Source organism: Oncorhynchus mykiss, chromosome 20 (assembly GCF_013265735.2).
Source record: "Oncorhynchus mykiss isolate Arlee chromosome 20, USDA_OmykA_1.1, whole genome shotgun sequence".
Classification (NCBI taxonomy): Eukaryota; Metazoa; Chordata; class Actinopteri; order Salmoniformes; family Salmonidae; genus Oncorhynchus; species Oncorhynchus mykiss.
Genome location: NC_048584.1, coordinates 2128430 through 2147641, shown reverse-complemented (window position 1 = coordinate 2147641; position 19212 = coordinate 2128430). Strand labels below are relative to the sequence as shown.

The 19212-nt window shown below is 43.0% G+C and overlaps 1 protein-coding gene across 4 annotated transcripts in view; it reads right to left on the bottom strand.

Moving 5' to 3' along the window:
• LOC110498804 (eukaryotic translation initiation factor 3 subunit C) overlaps nucleotides 1-16583 on the bottom strand; it is a 31917-nt gene extending 15334 nt beyond the window's left edge. For 2 of the 4 annotated variants that reach the window (XM_036955591.1, XM_036955593.1), the window contains exons 1-14: nucleotides 16426-16583; nucleotides 12840-12960; nucleotides 12685-12750; nucleotides 9287-9476; nucleotides 7506-7631; nucleotides 5964-6024; nucleotides 5060-5178; nucleotides 4684-4811; nucleotides 4168-4330; nucleotides 3677-3780; nucleotides 3194-3335; nucleotides 983-1111; nucleotides 557-650; nucleotides 51-238 (exon numbers count right to left, since the gene is read on the bottom strand). In XM_036955591.1, the coding sequence (XP_036811486.1) occupies nucleotides 51-238; nucleotides 557-650; nucleotides 983-1111; nucleotides 3194-3335; nucleotides 3677-3780; nucleotides 4168-4330; nucleotides 4684-4811; nucleotides 5060-5178; nucleotides 5964-6024; nucleotides 7506-7631; nucleotides 9287-9476; nucleotides 12685-12750; nucleotides 12840-12940 (1611 nt within the window). In that variant the 5' untranslated portion in view covers nucleotides 12941-12960; nucleotides 16426-16583. The remainder of the gene's footprint in view (nucleotides 1-50; nucleotides 239-556; nucleotides 651-982; nucleotides 1112-3193; nucleotides 3336-3676; nucleotides 3781-4167; nucleotides 4331-4683; nucleotides 4812-5059; nucleotides 5179-5963; nucleotides 6025-7505; nucleotides 7632-9286; nucleotides 9477-12684; nucleotides 12751-12839; nucleotides 12961-16425) is intronic. The other 2 variants (XM_036955592.1, XM_036955594.1) reach the window with 1 other exon arrangement.
• Between the last annotated feature and the right edge of the window lie 2629 nt (nucleotides 16584-19212).

The window sequence follows — 19212 nt, the reverse complement described above, 5'->3', positions numbered from 1 at the left end:
ACAAGGATGTCATTCTATGTCTATGTTGGGGTCTCTGTCCATTTCCTTACCTTGGTCTCTCCCTGGAGGCCCAGTGCGCGGCGGTGAGCCTTGTAGTCAAACTTATAGTAGGTGTGCATGATGCGGCGTAGGTAGACACGGCACACCTCCTCCGTGCTGCCCTTGGTCTCCAGGTAGCCCAGCAGGCGGTCGATGATGCCGCATACACGCCCCTCGTCCTTCAGGTTGTCCACATACTCTGGGGGAGATCGAGTGAGTGATTGAATGATCATTATTGCAAGGGAGTGTGAAATATCAGCTCAAACTGCAGTGGTAAGGAAACACACTAATTATGGGTATGGGGGTTTATAGGTAAAAAAAAAATAAAAGAAAAAAGGGATCCTAATAATTTGTGGTGTACAGGTTTTCATAGGAATTTTATTGCCGTCTACTCTATCAATAAATTGACTTCATACGTGTCTATAGTGATTGAGTATCAATTTAGTTTGTCTTTGACAAACGCACAAGTGACCTCTATAATGTGAAAAGGGGAATGTGGATCCAAAATGGGCCTCACCTTGAGAGTGGGGGTCAGTGTTCTGCATGATCTTGGTGAATTCCTCATCCATCCGCTCCACCAAGGTCAGAATGCAGCCGCGCACCCTGAATGGCTGAGGAAGATAGAAAAACTGACTTTAGTTGGACAATCTACTTCAAAACTGTAGCCTATCACGTGGAGTGTATTGTCATTCTTGCCATGCCTGCCTGTCCTTGCCAAAAGTAAATAAAAGCTTGTTATACTTGAAAGGTTTATCTAATGTACACACTGCTTGTTCTTGATTGTATTTATTTACGTATTTATTTATGTTTAAATTATATTAGAGCTTTATTTTCCTGTGAGGGAACTTCTTGTTTGGTTGGTTACATTTATTTGAACTAATCCAATCAATAATTCTCTAAGAAATGTAATCAACCAATCATTCACTAAGAGTTTGAGAATTACCTGAGAGTCGGTTATGGCCAGGTTCTCGCTGTCTTCTGCGATGTTCTCGCCGATAAAGATGTTGTTGTTGTTAAAGAGGATGTCCAGCAGCTCGTCAATGCAGTCCAGACACGTCTTCCACATGTCAGCCTGGGAGAGGGGTTTGTGCGGGAACAGGTAATATTAGCCGGAATTGGGTCAGGGACAAATACAGGAGAATCCGGGCTGTACACGGGAGTTTTTTTATTTTTTATTTTTTTTATTTCACCTTTATTTAACCAGGTAGGCTAGTTGAGAACAAGTTCTCATTTACAACTGCGACCTGGCCAAGATAAAGCATAGCAGTGTGAACAGACAACACAGAGTTACACATGGAGTTTATGGCTGTCAGCACCATTTTGCCAGGACAAATTCCTTGTAAACGTAAATGTATTTTGTGAATACAGTGGCTTGCAAAAGTATTCACCCCCTTGGCATTTTTCCTATTTTGTTGCATTATAATCTGGAATTAAAATGGATTTTTGGGGGGTTTGTATCAATTGCTTTACATAACATGTCTACCACTTTGAAGATGCAAAATATTTTTGTGAGAAACAAACAAGAAACAAGACAAAACTTGAACTATTCACCAAAAAGCCATGACATAACTGTTCACCCCCCAAAGCAATTACAGCTGCAAGTCTCTTAGGGTGTCTATAAACTTGGCACTGGGAAACTGGTCCAGCTCCTTCAAGTTGGATGGGTTCCGCTGACGTAAAGCAATCTTTAAGTCATAACACAGATTCTCAATTGGATTGAGGTCTGGGCTTTGACTAGACCATTCCAATACATTTAAATCTTTTCCCCTTAAACCACTCAAGTGTTGCTTTAGCAGTATGCTTAAGGTCATTGTCCTGCTGGAAGGTAACCTCTGTCCCAGTCTCAAATCTCTGGCAGACAAACAGGTTTCCCCCTCAATAATTTATTGTATTTAAACGCCATCCATCATTCCTTCAATTCTGACCAGTTTCCCAGTCGATGGAAAAACTTCCCCACAGCATGACGCTGTGTTCTCGGGGTGATAAGGTGATGGGGTTTGCGCCAGACATTTTCCTTGATGGCCAAAAAGCTCAATATTAGTCTCTTCTGAGCAGAGCACCTGCACCCACATGTTTGGGGAGTCACATGCCTTTTGACGAACACCAAACATGTGTGCTTATTTTTTTCCTGGCCACTCTTCTGTAAAGCCCAGCTCTGTGGAGTGTACGACTTAGTGCTCCTATGGACAGATACTCTAATCTCCGCTGTGGAGCTTTGCAGCTAACTTCAGGGTTATCTTTGGTCTCTTTGTTGCCTCTGATTAATGCCATCCTTGCCTGGTCCGTGACTTGTGGTGGGCTGCCCTCTCTTGGCAGGTTTGTTGTGGTGCCATATTCTTTCCAGTTTTTAATAATGGATTTAAAAATGGTGCTCCGTGAGATATTCAATCGCCCCTGACCTGTTTGGAGAGCTCCTTGATATTCATAGTGCCGTTTGCTTGGTGGTGCCCCTTAGTGGTGTTGCAGACTCAGGGGCCTTTCAGAACAGGTGTATGTATACTGAGATCATGTGACACTTAGATTGCACACAGGCGGACTTTAACTAACTGTGACTGAAGGTAATTGGTTGCACCAGATCTTTTTTAGGTGCTTCATGGCAAAGGGGGTGAATACATCTGGACAAACCACTTTTCCGTTTGTATCATTTTTTAAAACAAGTTTGTTGTTTCACTTCACCAATTTGGACAATTTTGTATGTCCATTACATGAAATCGAAGTAAAAATCAATTTCAATCACAGGTTGTATTGCAACAAAATAGGAAAAATGCCAAGGGAGGTGAATACTTTTGCAAGCCACTAAATTTCAAGAAGACATTTCTAAAAATGGGCAAAGTACAACTTGAACTTGTCCAATAAGTTAAAGTTGTACCCGTTTAACCCCCAACTACTATTGGGAATAGAATAGCCATTATTGCAGGATTCTCAGATTTGTTTTTTTCCCCCCTCTCTGAGCAATGAGCAATCCTTCCATAGAGGTGGCGGAATTAAGGTCGCTCAGGCTCAACCCCATAAGAAAACGGAAAGTCTTTGTCCCGTTAGCATAGCCACACATCCATGGAGGCAGACTAAAAACAGGAAGGTTTTAGCATTTGGCAACTAGTCATTTAACAATTAAGCATTTCACAAATGATCATTTAACAGAAGTGCATCTGACCTTCATGAAGGCGGCCAGGTTGGGGTTGTAGTCGTACAGTGAGGCGATGATGTTGAACTTGATCTTGACCAGGATGCCCTCACCCAGGTTGTTCTCGTTGGAGATGTTGGCCAGAGCGTGGAGAAGTTCAATCTGGGCAGCTCTGAACAGAGCAGAAATAGACGTGGTGGTAGACAGAAACAGGGGGTGTAAGAACAGCGTTAGGTTAGTTTTGGGTCTTTTCAGGCGTTGGTGTCATATCGGCTTGGGCTTTAACTTTTTTTTTTGTCTGGTCGCAAAAGAAACCCCAAAACCCTACGGTGTGTCCCCTTGTAGACAAAGTGCTATATCAGTGAAAGGCTAAAACGTTGTCTAGCCTTAGGAAGAACCGATACCATATTGTTGCCATCAGCCTGGATTTCAGATCAACAAAGGGCCAACGAGAAGTGACTAGGGGCTAATTTTGGGACAGAGCATATGTAAATGAGGTCAAATGAGTAGTACCTGTCTGTTCCCTTCTTTCCACGGGCCTGCAGAATCTCATTGAGTTTCTTTACCACAACTGTTGTGTTGATCTCTGTTCCCTTGGCAAACATCTTAAGATTCCCCTGTCGGGAGAAGCAATTAGCACACATCCTCTGGCAGGTTTGGGTCTGTATAAAAGAGTCTCGGAGTAGTGCTAATCTAGGATCAGGTTCATTACAATCTATAGACTTGATCCTAGATTAGCAGCACTTCTACTCAGAAGCGTTATGGCTCTGGGCCCAAGTCTATGGGACCATTGGGTCGTGTTCATTTGGGCATGCAACAGAAAATGTATTACAACATTTTGCAATGGAAAATTAAAATTAGCATTTCTTGTTGGTAAAGTCCAAGTGGTTGCTCTCCATTTCAATCAGTTCTCTTACATTTGAAGCCTAATGAATACAAACCATATATACAGATAAGTTTAGTGAGGATGCTCTGTATTGTCATGCCACGACTTGATCACCCACCTTGACAAGGGGCACTCCTCCCTTCACCTTCTCCCATTCGCCTTCACCCTCCTCTTGGGCCTCTTCCTCGGCCTCTTCCTCCAGCCGCTCCTTCCGCCTGTGTCTCTTCTTCCTATCCTCCTTTTTCTTCTCGCTGGTGTGTCGCTCTGCCTCACTACCAGGCCTGGCGAGACAGAATGGGGTGTTGTAAATACATTAGACAGACACTGTCTAAAACTTGTCAGAGACAAGAGTCTCTAGAGCAGCGGTGGGCAACTAGATTCTGTGGTCAGCTGATTTCTTCCCAGAACAGAAATCACGGGCCTGAATATGGCCCGCATACCATCTGTTGCTGACCCCTACTCTAGAGCATAGTTTTACATAGAGAGCTACTGAATGAAAGAAAGAGGCAGGATGTTTAGAATTAGAGCAATGTTCAGCTACACAGGCAGTGATGGGACAGAATGATTGTGGATTGAGTCTAACGCGTGAGGTACAAAGGATGTTGTAGTAAAAAGAACAGGGAAAGGGACTGACTTCTTCAGGAAGATTTGGGCCATGGAGGCATTCTTGCCCTCTTCGTCTTCACTACCACTGCCGCTCTCCGCGGTGTCCGAGTCCCAGTCTTCGTCATCCTCATCACTGCTGCTGGAAGCCTCCTTGTCCTGTTGAAGACAATGTACACAGTCATTACACACATACAAGTTAGATTAAAGTGATGGTGGACAATAAAGATGGACTGTCAGTGGGAGAGGGCTTGGTAGGGAGAATGATAGTGCTTTATGATGATTAGGCAGCCCCTCAGCCAAAACAGAGAAATGTCACACATTTAAAAAATAATAATAATTCAAGCGAATGTGCTTGCCAATAACTGCGCACTGCAATAGAGCGACTGCGGGCATCATCCTCTTACCGCCGCTGCCTTCAGGAACTTGCTGGCGTCCGGCAGAGGCGCTGCCGCCTCTGCAGCCGGTTTCTTCTTCAGGAAGCTCTTGGCAACTCCCGGCACTTCGTCGCTATCTGACGACGACCCTACAGACACCAAGGTGATTAGAGAGACAGCGGCAGTTAAAACAGAATCCATGTATCAATGGTGCACTGCGATTGGAAAGTCAAATCATACCACTCTAAAAATGGGCCCAATGCCTCTCTGCATTAAAGGAAATGATTGACTACTAAAGTAGTCCGCATGCTTCTCAGCCAAAACAGTTCGGAAGAGTTTGTGCATATACTATGACAACATTTTGTGACGTTGGTTTTGGATATCGGTAAGGGTTTAAGTTATTTGTGCACACATTTTTCCTTGAGGCAAGCTGAAGTCGGTAGCCAGTAGGGAGTCTTCAGTAAAGGCTTTGTCATTCAATGAGAGACTACTCATTTTAATGCACATTGTTTTCATTGAGAAATACTGCAACAAACATCTTAGTTGGATGTAAAATTGAGCGACTAAGATATCCTCAGAAAAACAACAAAATTAAATGAGATGAGTTATCTTTGAGGAAATGTATACTAGCTACAACTTCTCTAAAATGGACAAAGTACTATGTCTCTCAAGAGAATGTCTTAAGGGAGTCTGTAAGCACACTTATTCAGTTCGCCTAGCCGAACAGAAGCATGTCGACACCTTAGGGCCTTGCAATAGATTTGTGTCCTGTCCAGGGGGTGTACTAGTATATCAAGCCGCCTCATTATACCAAAACAGGAGGTAGTCCCATGTCCGGTCGGTTCTGGCTTTAATAAAAGCAGACTCGAGTCTTCCATTACTGGTATTTACTGTAGGCTCGAGGTGTAATGAAAAGGTGAGGTAAGAAACTCACCTGAGTCGGCATCATACTTCTCCTCCTCCTCCTCCTCCTCATCCGCTGACGCCATTGGGTTCTGAATGAGAGGGAGAAAAGTCAGATTGCCATTATGTCAACGGGCCATTAGTAGGAACTAAGCGTCTCACCCTGAATCGGAGTATCTTGAGAAAGGTTCATTATGAAGTTGAAATCACAAGGGGGGTGTTGGATTGAATTTATGCGTGCAGGAGTAACTTCAGACTGCGGAGTGTAAGCCAGCATAATTGTCATGAAAATCCATTAAACTACAGTGCATTAAAGGAAAGTATTCAGGACTTTTCCCACAGTTTGTTACATTATGGCCTTATTCTAAAATCAATTAAATAGTTTAATCTACTCACAATACCCCATAATGACGAACCGATAACAGTTTAGGAATGTTTTCAAATGTATTAATTTGTTTGTTTTAAATACCTCATTTACATAAGTATTCAGACCCTTTGCTACGATGCTTGTTTCCATTAAGCATCCAACAACTTGGAGTCCATAAGAAGAACAATCTCCGCAGCCCTCCACCAATCAGGCCTTTACGGTAGAGTAGCCAGACAGAAGTCAATCCTCAGTAAAAAGGCACGTGACAGCCCACTTAGAGTTTGCTATAAGGCACCTAAAGATTCTCAGACCATGAGAAACAAGAGATTCTCTGGTTTGATGAAACCAAGATTGAACACTTTGGCCTGAATGCCAAGGGCCACGTCTGGAGAAAACCAGGCGCCATCCCTAAGGTGAAGCATTGTGGTGGAAGCATCATGCTGTGATGTTTTTCAACGGTAGGGACTGGGAGACAAGGCTTTACACCCACTGCTATATTGTGAAAAAAAGAGAGTTACTTGTCTAACAGAATACAGAGGGTGTTCTTCAATGGAAGCCTCTCCTTCATAATCCAGGTAGAATCAGGAATTATCCAGGGCAGCTGTCTAGGCCCATTACTTTAAAAAAATATTTACTAATGACATGCCACTGGCGTTCAGCAAAGCCAGAGTGTCTATGTACGCAGTTGACTCAACACTATCCATGTCAGCTACTACAGCGACTGAAATGACTGCAACACTCAGAGCTGCAGTTCATTTCAGAGTGGGCGGCAAGGAATAAAATAGTCCTAAATATTTCTAAAACTAAAAGCATTGTATTTGGGACAAATCATTCACTAAACCCTAAAACATCAACTGAATCTTGTAATAAATAATGTGGACATTGGGCAAGTTGCGGTGACTAAACTGCTGGAAGTAACCCTGGATTGTAAACGTTCATGGTCAAAACATCCGGGATGGGTAGTTCCAAGAGGATTTATTAATACAATTTTACTTCAGGCTGTAGAACATTATGGAAGAAATCAAGGTGTGAATACTTTCTGAAGGCACTGAATGTTCAAAAAAAGGCGCCATAATGAATATCTAGACTCTTCAATGGAGCTTCATATGTGCGTTCCTTATTGGTAAGTGTTATATGTTTTTTTTATTTTTAAAAGCAGCTTCTTAAGAATCTACCATCCTGTGTTGTTGTAGTGAAAAGCCTCACCTCCTTATAGCTGGTGATTTCCGTCTCGTAATCCCTGTTGTACTTGCGGATCTTCTGCCGCAGGGTGCTGAGGGCTTTGGCGTTGTTCTTGTTCATCTTCTTCTTGCCTTCTTTGTCCTCCCAAAGCTGTAGGGAAACATGAAACATCATGTCTTTAGGGATAATGTTAAGAATGTGTCTTCATAAATCACAGCGTTCCAGGCATTACTTCATGTTTTTTCTATCGATAACATCTGTGCATATTTTCATTTTCATAGTTTGGAAAACCTCACATCAATAGATCAAGACCTTGGGACGACAGGGTTTTCTCTGAATTTTTTGTAAAATGTGTTAGTAACACAATTGATCTTTAGATGGTTTTTCAAACAAATACAACATTTGAACTTGGCAACATAAGGGCCTATGTGCAAACCAATTACAAGCCAGAACAAATACAGATCACATTTAGTTTGTTCCTACGAGCACTACACAATGGATTCAAATAATCAAATCTTGAGGAGTAGGGTTGTTTGAATCAGCTGTGCAGTGCTAGAGCAAAAACCATAATGCGCATCCATGGTGGGGCCCCATGAACAAGTTTGGGGAACCGTGATCTAGGCTAGCCAGCAATAATGGCTGGCAAGCAACAACAAAAAAGTAAATGGTGTTGTCATGAAGTTAACACATTTACTAATGTATTTGACAATGTGTTCCGACTATCTAATGAAACAAAAATAGAACTGTTTGGCCATAATGACCATCATTATGTTTGGAGGAAAAAGGGGGAGGCTTGCAAGCCGAAGAACACCATCCCAACCGTGAAGCACGGGGGTGGCAGCATCATGTTGTGGGGGTGCTTTGCTGCAGGAGGGACTGGTGCACTTCACAAAATAGATGGCAACATGAAAATGGAAAATGTGGATATATTGAAGCAACCTCTCAAGACATCGGTCAGGAAGTTAAAGCTTGGTCACAAATGGGTCTTCCAAATGGACAATGACCCCAAGCATACTTCCAAAGTTGTGGCGAAATGGCTTAAGGACAACAAAGTCAAGGTATTGGAGTGACCATCACAAAGCCCTGACCTCAATCCTATAGAACATTTGCGAGCAGAACTGAAAGTGTGTGTGAGGAAGGAGGCCTATAAACGTGACAGTTACACCAGCTCTGTCAGGAGGAACGGGCCAAAATTCACCCAACTTATTGTGGGAAGCTTGTGGAAGGCTACCCAAAATGTGTGACCCAAGTTAAACAATTTAAAGGCAATGCTACCAAATACTAATTGAGTGTATGTAAACTTCTGACACTGGGAATGTGATGAAATAAATAAAAGCTGGAATAAATCACTACTATTTTTCTGACATTACACATTCTTAAAATAAAGTGGTGATCCTAACTGAACTAAGACAGGGAATTTTTACAAGGATTAAATGTCAGGAATTGTGAAAAACTGAGTTTAAATGTATTTGGTTAAGGTGTATGTAAACTTCCAACTTCAACTGTTTGCTTGACAATCACTGGCTGACAATTTTGTGACCTCCACAGCCCTAGATGCACCCCCCTAAAAAACTGATTGACAAAATGTCTCAGGATTTTGATACTCTGCACTTTAGGTACCTTTAAGGCGAGACCCTTAATGGGTTATGAAAGAAAAATCCACTACAAAACAATTCTGATATCTGAAAACGGATGTTCATATCTCAGAAATATGCTTTGCGCTAGAACCTTACAGTCCCAAGATGTCACAGGCTGACATTCGAGCAGTTTGACATGCAGAGAAAGTGTGAACTGTGGAGGTTTACCTGATTCAAATAGTCCTCCAGGTCAGCCAGAAGACGGATGTAGAAAGGGGGCACCCCTTCCTTGTCCACTATAGTCTTGCTTTTGAGGAACGCTCGACATAGCTGCTCAAACTCCTCCAGACACTTGGACATGTCTCGGATCTTCATGGCGTTGCGGATCGTCTTGATCAGGTTTGTCAGCTCCTCAAACCTGGGATATAAGAATTGGTTAGATGGCATAGTCAAGGGCAGGCATACTAACAACACATACTGTCTGAGGCAGTCCAGTCAAGGGACACTAGTCAGGTCCCAGATACAGTACCAGTCAAAAGTTAGGACACACCTATTCATTCAAGGGTTTTTACAGACAGACAGCAAAACAAATGACAGTGGGACTAAGCCCAAACCAGATGAGATAGCTGCACAATGCTGTGGTAGCCATGCTAATTAAGTGTGCCTTGAATTCTAAATAAATCAAAGTTCTTGAAATCTTCCGCATTGACTGACTTATGTCTTAAAGTAATGACGGACTGTCGTTTCTCTTTGCTTATTATTTGAGCTGTTCTTTCCATATTACTTGGTGTTTTAACAAATAGGGCCATCTTCTGCCCTATTAGGTAAAAGACCAAGTCCATGTTATCTTCTGTATACCACCCCTACATCAGACTGAGGCCTCACTTTCCAACCTTGAGGATAACTCGTTGTCAGGCTCAAAGCGCCTCAAATTTGCCCAGACAGCCACCAATTTTTCAACCCTTGGACCAGTTGCGCTCTGAGGCGGCTGATGTTGGTGGAATTTGGAAGATGGAGGCAACAGGGGAAAGAGCCTCAGATCCACATAGTCCCTTCCACCAGGTGGCCGATGAGATATATTGTCACGACTGCCAAATTGCATCTCCATCCCAAGACCTTGCTTGGAAGTGTACTTCGCCAGACTGCCAAGAACCTTGCCCTCTTCCAGGCCAGGGTGGCAAGTCACAGTAGGGATTGCACCATAGGCCTTGTTGATCTCTGCACCAGACAGGATGCTCTTGCCAGCATACTTGGGGTCCAACATGTACACTGTGGCGTGTTTGGGCTTCAGGCAGAAGTCTTCATGCTTTTTGATGTATTTCGGAACTTCAGTTTCCTCGGTTTGGAGCAACAGTAAAGTGGGCAGGGCAGTTTCTTCTCTTACATCTGCAAGCAGAGTGAACATCAGACAGGATGGCATTTTCTCCCTCAATCCGTGCAATGGCCACTGCTATAGGTTTCAGGAGTTTCAGGCTGCTTACCACTCTCTCCCAAAATACATCATCCAAGAGGATCCTCTTTATGGGGCTGTCTATATCGGCAGTCTGTGATATGGCCATTTCTTGGAGACTCCTGCCCCTCCATGAGACTGTCACACATGATGAAAAAACCACCCTAATGGGTGTTGCTGGGTAGCTTCAATGTGGTGTTCTTATTCTTCTCACTTTGCTTGGTAGATTGCTGGTATAACTTTATGACCTTTCACATACCTAACCATTTCCTTGGCTCTCTTGTTTTCAGTTCCATGATGTCCTTGAGGAGCAGATTCAATATGAGCAGCACAGCCAATGGGTGTGCTATGAGGGTAGGACTCCTCCACTTTAGACAAAGCAACCTACATGTTCGCAGCATTGTCTGTCACCAGTGCAAATACCCTCTGTGGTCCAAGGTCATTGAGGACTGTCTTCAGCTCATCTGCAATGTAGAGACCGGTGTGTGTTGTCCCTTGTGTCTGTGCTCTTGTAGAATTCTGGTTGAGGGGTGGAGATGTAGTTAATTATTCCTTGCCCATGAACATTCGACCACCCATAATTGATGATTGCAATGCAGTCTGCTTTCTCTATGATTTGCTTGACCTTCACTCGAACTCTGTTGAACTCCACATCTAGCAAATGAGTAGATAAAGCATGTCTGGTTGGAGGAGTGTATGCTGGACAAAGAATATTTTCCAATACACATTGCCTGTGAGCAGAGGTGAACCAGTTGCATACACAGCTCGAGCAAGACATTCATCAGCATTTCTCTGACTACATTCCTCCATTGAGTAAAAAAAACATCCGATTCCAGTAGGACCATGAGCTGTTGCTATCGATAAGGTGTCGTCTTTATCATTTTCACCTCAAATAGTAGAGACCTGTCAGAAGTTGCTTGTTGTGAGCGCTGAGAGAACTTTATGCACTTGGCCAGATGATTCTGCATCTTTGCTGCATTCTTCACATATGATTTGGCACAGTATTTGCAAATGTACAAAGCTTTTCCTTCTACATTAGCTGCAGTGAAATGTCTCCACACATCAGATAGTGTGCCCGTGGCATTTTCTTGTAAAGAGTAGAAAAAATAAATTTGCAAAAAAAACCTAATAAAATTCCTGGTACAGATAAATAGTTAAGCAGTTAGATGAAACAACTACTTTTGTAAGATCTTTTTTAAATTTGATAAAACATGTTAGATTAAACAACTTATTTGTGAGATACATGTTTTAAAATTAAACATGTATGGAAACAGGTGAATTAGCACTCCTCAATTAGCAGGCTCAAGCAAGCTAAAACCCACATGGTACCAAAAACTAAGTAGCAGAAATTGTTACGTTAGAATGACAAACACTGCTGTGGGCTACTATTTACTAGTTGACAACAAATCATGTATGTCATATAAAATATATTCACCCCACCCAGTATTGTAATCAAAACTTACCAGAAAGCATGTAGTCCTTGGCTCAAACAGTGTAGTAGTGTGGGCTCAACAGCATCTCATTAGTGTGCAAGATCTTGAGAATCAGCTGTACATATGATGGCAGATTACACTGCACATCCCCATATTGTTAGTATCTCCACATTTATCACTCCAGTGGTAATGCTAAATTGTAATAATTTCACCTCTATGGCCTATTTATTGCCTTACCTCCCTAATCTTACTACATCTGCACACACTGTTCATAGATCCTTCCTACTGTGTTATTGACTATGTTTGTTTATTCCATGTGTAACTCTGTTGTTGTTTGTGTCGCACTGCTTTGCTTCATCTTGGATGGGTCGCAGTTGTAAATGAGAACTTGTTCTCTACTGGCCTACCTGGTTAAATTTTAAAAAATGGAAGAGTGCACTGTGCATGCAGAGGGTTGCAGAATTGCCTTGTGTATCCCACAAAAAAAGGTTCACTGTTATAAGCTAACTCTGATGAACTTAAGCAAAATTCCCCATATTCCCGGGCTTAACTTCCCATGGAAAATTTCCAAGAAGGTTTCTGACCCTTTGCAACCCTAGTTATGCCTATGCTGTATTACCAACTCCTATGATGGTTGATAGCCAAAGGGCATAATAACTACCATAGGAGCTGACTGTACAGCACTAGATCAGGGACAAGGCTTAGATGGTTCTTTGGATCATGAAGTAGAGTAAATGCCTGACCTCTTGTCCTTGGCACTGCGCACCACTCTCTTGGTGTCCTCCTCATCGTCACTAAGTAGCAATGACCTGCAGGGACCAAATGTGGAAAAGTGAGAGAGCTGTAGAAACAACAGTTAGTGTGACTGAGGTTTTGACGAAAGAAAAGTAGTACTGACTGCTTGGTGAAAGTAGCTCCAGGTGCTTTAGGGGTGATCTCGTCAGCCGACGAGGAGGATTCGGACTCGCTGTCGGACCCGGTGGCGAAGAAACGTGACATTGCTGAAGGCTGCCGTCAATCTGTGGAAGTGGAATAATGGTATTTTACAATGAGGTTCAAACATCTAGTGTGAAGGAGCAACATGAAATTACAGTTAACATTTTTGTTCTAGAACCCACTTCCCTGACCACATACTGTATTTATCTGTAGAAATTCCACGTCAGATGTAGGCCTACATGCAACTGGAAAGCTAACACGCACCAGTTGATCCAGAAAAACAAGTGAAAATCCCCCACATCATTATTGAAATGATGCAGCTGGCTAGCTGGATGTTAAAGTTTGTCTCATGGCACAAGACTAATAGCTAAATTTCTAGCTAACACTTGCCCTGTGAACAACAGCTAGGAAGTAAGCTATGTCTGATTGATGTACAAGTCATAACCAAAAATATGGAATATCCTCCCTGGCAAAATCTTATCATGGTCAGAGCAGCTAGTCAGCTATCTGACAAAGTTGTATAAATGGCTGACAAGCTAGCATGCTAACACTAATGTTAGCTTCCGGTAAGCAGAAAAGCATATGGTAGGGCACTACCAGAGCCATATATTTAGAGGTAGGCCAACTTTTAGAATGTTGTTCTAATTCTAAACATTCAGTTATAGTATTTGTTTATATTCCCCATGTAATGTAATGAGGTTACATGGCTCATTTAGAATGTTAGTCATTTAAACACACCATAATGCTCAGTCTAGACACTGTTGTATAGTATTTTAAATGTGTTTATATTCCCCATGTAATGGCCTCTGCAGAGTCCCCAACAACCGGATGTTCCATTTCCTCCGAAAACCAGAATAAGACCCTGTGACGCGACTTCTGGACGTAAACAAGGCGACACTCCATATTAAAACACATCCTCCACATTTACTGGATTGGTTGAACAGTGCAGAAGAGAACCTCTCAACATTTCATTTTTGTCAAGACCAGTATGTATGTTAACTGCTAATTTGTTGAGAGGCTTATTTGATTGAATAGAAGTTTAATAGTGGTTAGGTTGTTACTGATATAAGTTGACGCACATGGCATTTCGGCCACTTTGAAAAATGTAACTTTACATAGGAATAATGCTTGTCAGAGATTAGTGTTGCACAGTATACCAAAACATCAGCACTTTTCTGATACAAGAACACAACAAAATAGTTTGGTACTACATTTGTATCTTCTTTCGGTACTTCTGTCAAATGTGCCAGATGTCATATTCAAATTGAGAGGATTGAGTCCGTCCAGTAATTTGTCTGAATCTTCCTTTAGGGGGCAGCTGACAGTGCGAGCTACGAGTCTCAGATATAGTTTTGCATAAGGAAAATGTAAGTATTCTTTTGATATTTAATGTGGTGTTTTATTTTTTTGAAGAAATGTAATATACAGTGAACAAAAAGATAAACGTAACATGTAAAGTGTTAGTCCCATGTTTCATGAGCTGAAATAAAAGATCCAGAAATGTTCCATTGTCACAAAAAGCCGATTTCTCTAAAATCTGCTCAAATTTGTTTACATTCCTGTTAGTCAGCATTTCTCCTTTGCCAAGATAATCCATCAAGAGCCTGATTAAATGGCATGATCATTACACAGGTGCACCTTGCGCTTGGGACAATGTAAGGTCACTTATATTTTGTAACAACGCCACAGATGTCTCAAGTTGAGGGTGCGTGCAATCGGCATGTTGACTGCAGGAATGTCCACCAGAGCTTTTGCCAGAGAATTAAATGTTAATTTCTCTACCATACGCCGCCTCAAACTTAATTTGAGTGAATTTGGCAGTACGTCCAACCAGTCTCACAATCGCAGACTACGTGTATGGCTTCGTGTGGTTTGCTGATGTCAACGTTGTGAACAGAGTAGAGTGCCCCATGGTGGCTTTACGGTTATGGTACGGGCAGGCATAAGCTACGGACAACAAACACGATCGCATTTTATTAATGGCAATTTGGATGCATAGAGATACCGTGATAAGATCATGAGGGCCATTTTAGTGCCATTCAACCGCCACCATCACCTCATGTTAATTCACAGCCCCATGTCACAAGAATCTGTACACAATTCCTGGAAGTTGAAAATATCCCAGTTCTTCCATGGCCTGCATACTCACCAGACATGCCATCCATTGAGCATGTTTGGGGATGCTCTGGATCGGCGTGTACGACAGCGTGGTCCAGTTCCGGCCAATATCCAGCAACTTCGCACATCCCACAGGCCACAAACCGAATGAACTCTATGCAAAGGAGATGTGTCGCACTGCTTAAGGCAAATGCTGGTCACACTAGATTGTGACTGGTTTTCTGGTCCACGCCCCTACCCTTAATATATCTGTGACCAACATATGCATGTCTGTATTCCCAGTCATGTAAAATCCATAGATTAGGGCCTATTAAAATGTATTTCAATTGACCGATTTCCTTTTATTAATCGTAACTTGGTAAAATCTCAAATTGCTGCGTTGATATTTCTGTTCAGTATAGAAATTGTTTTATTTGTTCTACCAGTTATCAACATGTTCAAAGTTTTTTTATTAAGCCCAGTGGTTATTCTGTATCTTTAGCGAATAGGCCTATTTTTTTGCCATGGTATCATTTTGTGTTGAGTACCGTTTTGGTATCGAAGTCAAACATGTGGCATTGTGACAACACTAAGAGAGAGAGAGGACTCACGGACATAAACCATTCTAGAATGGACAACAATTGGGGGCATCCACCATTTTAAAAGTAGTCAACTGGTTGGGGATTCCTTTGAGTCCGGATCAAAACAGCCAATGAAGAAAATTCACTACTTTTAAATGGAGATGGCCTTGATCACACGTATCTGCCCTCTCATTGGCTAGAATGGTCCCACCTGAACTCGCCTCCTCCCGTATGACTTCCATCTTTGAGGACATGCATTTCCATTGTTAAAGCCATCACTCGAATATCTTGTCAATAGACAATCTTTGGATTAGATTTGAAATAGACAATATGGCGGCGTACGCATCGCTAGATTAATTCATGGGGAAAAACATTCGTTTTAATAACGGAGCATTTTCTAAATTCCAACGTACCATCTGCAACTGGACATTTTAGAATAAATGTTTGGCCGAATCGAGAACTAAGAAAAAAAATATCTGGCGAAGTTTTGGATCGGCAAACTCCCAGTAGAAATGGATACCAAATCTTTGGTTAAAAATCACATTCTCGGGTGTAAGAATCTGTAGCTGGCAATAAATACATGGCTCTGGGCACGATCATCCATTATTGGCAGAGTAAGTCTGCCTATTAATTAATTCAGAAACTAGTTAGCAAGTAAACTAACCATTGGTTTCACATATTCCTCGCACTGTGAAAATGGTAAAGGGTATACCTAGCGAACAAGATCGCTTCCTTTTCAAGGCAACAACGACGACCCGCTAGCTAGTGTGCTGCTGACGCACTACTACTAGGCCCAGACATGCCTAGACAAAACGTTACCAGCAAATGTAAATTAAACACAGCTCAAACTAATCATTACAAGGGACTCACCTATGTCCAGGAAAAACCTTCTGTTGTGTGTCTGACCAGTTGGGAATGATTTCTACTCCACCTTTGCAATTTTACGGGTACAGCACTCGAGTGCAAAGCCTCTGTCAGGCACTGGCTTCAGGAAAGGGGTATAACGTGGTTCCAGGGATGTGACGTCACTTCCTCTTCTTCTTCAGGGGGGTTTATCGGCGGTTGGCATCCAACGTTATGGTGCATTACCGCCACCAACTGTACTGGAGTGTGGGCCAGAGACAGAGAGAAATTAAATGATAACAAAATATTTGAGACTATATCTGATCACGTTCTAATCAATAAACGAATTTACTGTTTCCCCTTCTCCCTCATACTAGATCTCAACCTAAAAATAAAATGTAAAAAACGTTAAAACAATAGATTTTTTTTAAATGACCGGTCATTAGAAATGAATGGGTGAGACTACAATTAGTGCAGCTTAACTTGCAACAGTATGGCCATCATCTCCCATATACAGCCAGATGATCTGTAATACGTTTCCTGACTCTCACCTCACGTTCCTGCATTTCAAATACTGACCCAGTGCGTCCTGTCCTTGCATCTTTAAAACCATCTGTGTAAAAGGCCATAAAATCCTGATGCACAGTATCCAGACGTTTCTTAAACCAATCAGATGGATCAACACCCTCCCTATCTTTCTTTAGTCTCTCCAACACTTCTAGATCATATCAAATGTTATTGGTCACATAGACATGGTTGGCAGATGTTATTGCGAGTGTAGCGAAGTGGCCAATGATTTCAAGTCTGTATAGACAGCAGAGTTAGTGATGGCGCTTTTAACAGTCTGATGGCCTTGAGATAGAAGCGTTTTTTTAGTCTCTCGGTCCCAGATTTGATGCACCTGCACTGACCTCGCCTTCTGGATGGTAGCGAGGTGAACAGGCTGCTCGGGTGGTTGTTGTCCTTGATGATATTTTTTGGCCTTCCTGTGACATCGAGTGCTGTAGGTGTACTGGAGGGCAGGCAGTTTGCCCCCGGTGATGCGTTGTGCAGACCTCACTACCCTCTGGAGAGCCTTGCGGTTGTGGGCGGTGCAGTTGCCATACCATGCTGTGATTCAGCCCAACAGGATGCTGCTCTCAATTGTGCATCTGTAAAGGTTTGTGAGGGTTTTAGGTGACAAGCCAAATTTCTTCAGCCTCCTGAGGTTGAAGAGGCGCTGTTGCGCCTTCTTCACCACAATGTCTGTGTGGGTGAACCATTTCAGTTTGTCAGTGATGTTTACGCTGAGGAACTTAAAACTTTCCATCTTCTCCACTGCTGTCCTGTCAATGTGGATAGGGGGGTGCTTCCTCTGCTGTTTCCTGAAGTCCACGATAATCTCCTTTGTTTTCTTGACATTGAGTGAGAGGTTGTTTTCCTGACACCACACTCTGAGTGCCCTCATCTCCTCCCTGTAGGCTGTCTCGTCGTTATTGTTAATCAAGCCTACTACTGTAGTGACGTCTGTTAACTTGATGATTGAGTTGGAGGCATGCATGGCCACGCAGTTATGGGTGAACAGGGTGTACAGGAGGGGGCTGAGCACGCACCATTGTTGGGCCCCAGTGTTGAGGATCAGCGGAGTGGAGATGTGGTTTCCTACCCTCACCACCTGGGGGCGACCCGTCAGGAAGTCCAGGACCCTGTTGCACAGGGTGGGGTTCAGACCCAGGGCCTCGAGCCTAATGATGAGCTTGGAGGGTACTGTGGTGTTGAATGCTGAGCTATAGTCAATGAACAGCAATCTTACATACTGTAGGTATTCCTCTTGTTCAGATGGGATAGGGCAGTGTGCAGTGTGATGACGATTGTATCGTCTGTGGACTTATTGGGGCAGTAAGCAAATTGAAGGGGATCTAGGGTGACAGGTAAGGTGAAAGTGATATGATCCTTGACTAGCCTCTCACAACACTTCATGAAGACAGAAGTGAGTGCTACGGGGCCGATAGTCATTTAGTTCAGTTACCTTTGTCTTCTTGGGTACAGGAACAATGGTGGCCATCTTGAAGCATGTGGGGTCAGGAGACTGGGATAGGGAAAGATTGAAGAGATCAAGTCCTGGACTCGAGAGTAGCCATGGTGGATTTATAGGGATAGCTACCGTTGGACTAAACTTCCTTTCGTACAGTCCCATCTCCTTCACCTGGGTATTACCCACCCACCCAAAGCTCGTGTTCTGTCTTCGCTCAAGTTTGCAGTATGCCTATAAATCCCTTATGCAGGATGAGACACCTCATGTCCCTGTAGGTTGACCCAATAATTAACTGCCAGCTGCTGTCTCCTAGTCTGCAATGGCACATCCCCCATCTACACCTGTAGTGCAGCCACTGGGGACTTCCGAAACGCCCTATAACATATCTTTGCCCTTGTATGATATCTAGCCTGTCCAAATATTTCCGGGCTGCCGAACCATACGCTTTAATACCATAGTCTATGACAGATCAGATCAATGCAACATACATGGTCCTCAATGAGGAACGCCCAGCCACCCCACTCCTTCCCTGTCAGACCGGATCAATGCAACATACATGGTCCTCAATGAGGAACGCCCAGCCCCCCCACTCCTTCCCTGTCAGACCGGATCAATGCAACATACATGGTCCTCAATGAGGAACGCCCAGCCCCCCCACTCCTTCCCTGTCAGATCAGATCAATGCAACATACATGGTCCTCAATGAGGAACTCCCAGCCCCCCCCACTCCTTCCCTGTCAGATCAGATCAATGCAACATACATGGTCCTCAATGAGGAACGCCCAGCCCCCCCACTCCTT